Source organism: Mus pahari, chromosome 23 (assembly GCF_900095145.1).
Source record: "Mus pahari chromosome 23, PAHARI_EIJ_v1.1, whole genome shotgun sequence".
NCBI classification, from domain to species: domain Eukaryota; kingdom Metazoa; phylum Chordata; class Mammalia; order Rodentia; family Muridae; genus Mus; species Mus pahari.
This window is the reverse complement of record NC_034612.1, coordinates 31029175-31033857: the sequence shown is the minus strand read 5'-3', so window position 1 is coordinate 31033857 and position 4683 is coordinate 31029175. Positions and strand designations below refer to the sequence as shown.

Sequence of the window (4683 nt, the reverse complement as noted above, 5' to 3'; positions counted from 1 at the left end):
AGAGAGAGAGAGAGAGAGAGGTCTTTACCAGGTTTCTTTGTGGGCATGTCTGTGAGGGCCTTGATGCCTTAATTGATGGCAGGAGGACTCTGCCCACAGTGGGCGGCGCCATTCCTTGGTAATCCTCAGCTGTACAAGAAATGTAATCAGGAGCAAACCAACAAGCAACATTGCTCCATGCTTTCTGCTTTAAGTGCCTACTTCAGTTCCTGCCCCAGCTCGCCTCAGGAATGGACTGGGATCTGGAAGTGGGAGCCAAGTAAGCCTTCCCTTTCAAAGTTGCTTTGTTTTGTCATGGTTGTTTGTCCTTGCAACAGACAAGGAAGCAGAACATCCATCTTGTTTGCATATGTGACAAATAGTTTGGGGACATATCAAGCTCAAAATGTAAAGATAATTTCTCTTACAAATGGCGAAGCCCTTGCCCCACCATGTCCCACTTCCAGCACTAACGTCTGACCCCACACTTCGTTCCCCTCCGCGTGACCCTGAGCTTTTACTTCTGGGAGATTTTAGGTTCTTCACTTAATTCAAAATTCAAAATGGCGGCACCAAGGAAAATCAGCCCCACTGGTTGATGCACTGAGCATTCTAAGGGCCCTTTAATTCTGGAGGTTGGGGATCTGAAATTCTGAGAAATCTCTAGCATTGTCCCTTGGTAAACTCATCCCTTCTTTCATTTTCCTTCCTCAAAAGGGAGGATGGAAATTTCCATACTAAAAGGGAGAGCCATCTGTGTTCTCTCTCTGGGATTTGTGTTCATCATTGGACCTTTGGTACGGACTTCACTTTTATTTTATTTTTAAGTTTTATTTATTTATGTATTCTATGTATGAGTGTTCTGTCTGTATGTATGCCTGAATACCAGCAACCATGTGGTAGCCCACAAGTGTCTGCAGTGGCATCAGATACCACTACAGACACTTGTGGGCTACCACGTGGTTGCTGGGAATTGAACTCAGGACCTCCAGAAGAGCAGTCAGTGCTCTTAATCAACTGAGGCATCTCTCCAGCCCTGACTTTGTTTTTCTTGTCTTCCTGCTTCAACTTTTTCTGAGACAAAACCCTCACTAGGTAATCCAGGCTGGTCTGTAGTTCATGGTCCTCCTCTGTCTGAGTCTGTCTGGGTCTGGGATCACAAACGTGCACTAAGGAAGCCTGGTTAAATAGCTGTTTGTTTGTTTTTAAGTTTTTCTCTTACTTTTGTTTCATTTTTACAGATTTCTTTTACGTTTGCCACTTGGGCTCTGTCTAATGTAGAGATTATATGCAAACCATCCTTGGCATTCTATTTATGCTTAAGTGGGAGGCAACAAAATACAGTGTGTAGCAGTTTTGCCTGTGATCTGACAGTCTTCCCTGTGGACCAACCCAAATCTGGAATCTTGATTTAAGTCTTCCCTGAGATTATATAAGAACATGGTCCTTCCAAGGGATTCTGTGCACGTACTTTCTAGTCATAACCCTTTTAAAAAGTTGACCCTTTTGCAACCAGAGGATCAGCTGAGTATTAACTGAGTATTAACTGAGTGAAATCTATGAGACCTGGAGCCACACTCTTTCCTCATACTGATGTGACAAGCTTTTATTTTTGTGTCACTAAGATGGTCAAGGTGACAGTGTACCCCGAGTAGTTCAGTTGCTTTTCTCATTGCTGTGGACCAAACCCCTGGCCAGAGGTGTCTCGGTGTCTCGAGGAAGGACCGGTTTCCTTTGGCTCAGAGTTCAGGTGGCACACTTCATTGCGGCGAGGAAGGCATGATGGTGGAATGTTCCTGAACATGGTGACAGGAGACTGTGTGCTCAGATCTCTGCAGCTCAAGACAGGGGAGAGGAGAATGCACATCAAGTTCTGCTCTCCCCCCCCCCCTTTGTTTAGTCCATGACCCCAGACCAGGAGACAATGTCTTCCCCCCCCCTCAGCTAAGCATCCCTGGTCTGCCCTCACAGACATGCCCAGAGACGCACCTCACTCAAGTTCTGTGTCTTTCTCAACCCAGGCCGCTGTCAGTTGAAATTACCCGTCACAGACACTGACATGTAAAGGGCAGTCTATCAGTGCTAGGGATGGGAATTTCCATCATGAGTATGCCTGGAAGTGAGTATCGAAAGCAATCAAGAAATCAATTTATCAAAACCAAGTCCTACAATGTTCCCTGCTTTGGGACCAGGTTCTCAAAAAACTGTGCTCAAACTTCTAAGACCAAAACCAAAACTCCCAGCCTCCCTGTGGGCAACCCCTGTGCCTCAGTTTACCCAACTGACATTGATGAGGCAGAAAGGTTAAAAAAAAAAAAGGCAAGAAAGGGCAATTGTGCAAACCCACAAACCTGTTTTCCCTCTTTTACAACTAAAACATTTCTTATAGCTAGCAATAGATCATTGAAAAACTTCTCCTGATCCTAAAAGAACTTCGTGTTCTCTAAAGAAAAGGTGCGTGTAGAATGGGAACCTGTGTTTGCACACCGGCACCCATGGAAACAGCTGTGTACAGTGGTGTGTACTTCAGTCCCTGGAACTTCACAGGGCGACCTTGCTTGAACAGTGAGACTCGGGCCACTGGGATACTCAGTGTCAAAAAATAAGATAGCCAGTTCCTGGGAAACAGTACTTGCAGTTAAGCCTCTGCCTCTACGCATGCAGGCGCATACATTCAAGCACACACAAACACACACATACAAAAAAAAAAAAATGTGTGTGGAAGAGTGCCGATCCCTTTGCTCGCTGGCCTGTGGCTTCCTCATCCCAGGAGACATGATCTGATCTCAGGTCACCTCCTCCCTCATCACTCGCCACAGCCCAGGGCAGCCACCTATCTGTTCCTGTCCTGGCTGCACAACAGGGCGACCACAGAGGGACCAAGAAGACACTGTCAAGACACTCGTGGCCCTGCCACATCCTGAAGCCAAAGACCTCTGACAGCTCATCCCAAGTTGCCAGACACTGGCAGGAACAGCTTGAAACAGCCGAGGAGAACCAATGTCACCAGTGATTAATGCTCAAGGCTCCAACTAAGCAAGTTCCTGATTACACCGCAATGCCCCATGGTCCTTGTCACTTGAAAGAAGAAAGGACATAGGGCAGTGGCCCAAGGCCCCAGGGGTTCTAGGAACCTATTAGAGCAGGTCCATCCCTCTCTACCTTCACTGACTTTGAGTCCCACCCTTCCCTCTCCTGGACCTGTTTTCCCAGAAGGAAAGCTGAGCTTGCGCCTAACCCCACAGCCCCACAGCCACCACTGGGCTCCCACCTAGACTGAGTCCGGAATTAGCAGTGCCCATGTCAGTCACCATGTGTAACACCACCCTTGGGAAATTAAAGAGTGTGTGCACCGAGGCAGGTTCCTTACCAAGTCCACAGCCGCTGGAGGCCAAAGACATAATTCATAGAGAAAGGAAGTCTTATGGGTCAGACAAAGGCTCACTGCTCAGGACCTAATGAGTTTGTAACTGAGTAGAACGTCTCCATTCCGAAGGATGCTTGAATATCCACCACACAGGCTGCAAGGGGCCCAAGGCATAACACCTGCCCATCTCTCCCTCCCCATAGGTCTCAGTATGTGTGGTCAATGGCTTCCTAGAGCTAACATCCTACCATTCATGGTGCACTGCACCGAACACTGTGCCCCCGGAGAGATGCGCCTGGGGGTTTGTTTCCCAACAGACAGTCTTTTTGATTCTTTGAATGTTTTCCTTTCTCTCCTGCCTCTACCCCAACTTGACAATCTTTCCTTTTTCAGATTCTGCCCAGACCCACTTCAGATCCAACGTCAGACTGGCTCGAAAGAGGACAGCGGGCAGCCAGAAAGTGTGACTGTCACATCCGGATAACAGTTCCACGGCTCCTGTGTATAGAGCGCTGACCGACCTGACCGTATGCCAGGTACTGTTTTATCTCTAGACTGAAAGGCTAAGATGTGGGGTAGTCGCTTTCCTGTTACTGAGATAAAATGCCTGGCGAGATCATTCTGAGTAATGCATGGTTTATTTTGACTCGTGGTTGGCGAACACCACAATCCATCATGGCAGCTGCAGTCAGGAAGCAGGAAGAGATGACTTCCGGTCCTCAGCTCAGTCTTCCATCCCTCCCTTCAGCCCAAGGTGACACTCACTGTTAGGGTGGGTCTTCCCTCCTTGATTAACCCCATTAGATAACCCCTCTCAGGTATTCCCAGAGGTGCGTCTCCTGGGTGATTCTGGATTCTGTCAAATTGACAGTTAATATTAGCCATCCCACAGAGGTGCTCTAAGACGTCATATAAGAGAACGGAAGGTGGAGTCTGGGGACACCTAAAGGAAAGTGCAGTTTGCCTGGCATAAGGTTGTGACAAGGCTGTGGGGCTGATGGGAAGTGATCTACAGAAGCCTTTAGAGGTCAAAAATCAAACTTTTTTTTTTAATGCGTGTATGTACTATATGTTTTTTTGGTTACTGTTGATTGTTGCTGTTGTTGTTTGGTTTGGGTTGGTTTTTTGAGACAGTTACTCTGTGTATCACTGGATGTCCTGGAACTCACTCTGTAGACCAGGCTGGCCTCAAACTTAGAGGTCCACCTGCCTCTGCCTCCCCAGTGCTGGGATTAAAGGGGTGCGCCACCATTGCCTGGCTGTATATGTGTTTTGATTCGGGGATGTGCACGTGTGTGTGTGTGTGTGTGTGTGTGTGTGTGTGTGTGTGTGTGTGT

At 47.6% G+C, this 4683-nt stretch overlaps 1 protein-coding gene across 1 annotated transcript in view; it reads left to right on the top strand.

Moving 5' to 3' along the window:
- The window catches only part of Card11 (caspase recruitment domain family member 11), a 125918-nt gene that overhangs the window by 67572 nt on the left and 53663 nt on the right, over positions 1-4683 (top strand). The window contains exon 2 of the mRNA XM_021186839.1: positions 3740-3882. Within this exon, the coding sequence (XP_021042498.1) occupies positions 3876-3882 (7 nt within the window). The 5' untranslated portion in view covers positions 3740-3875. The remainder of the gene's footprint in view (positions 1-3739; positions 3883-4683) is intronic.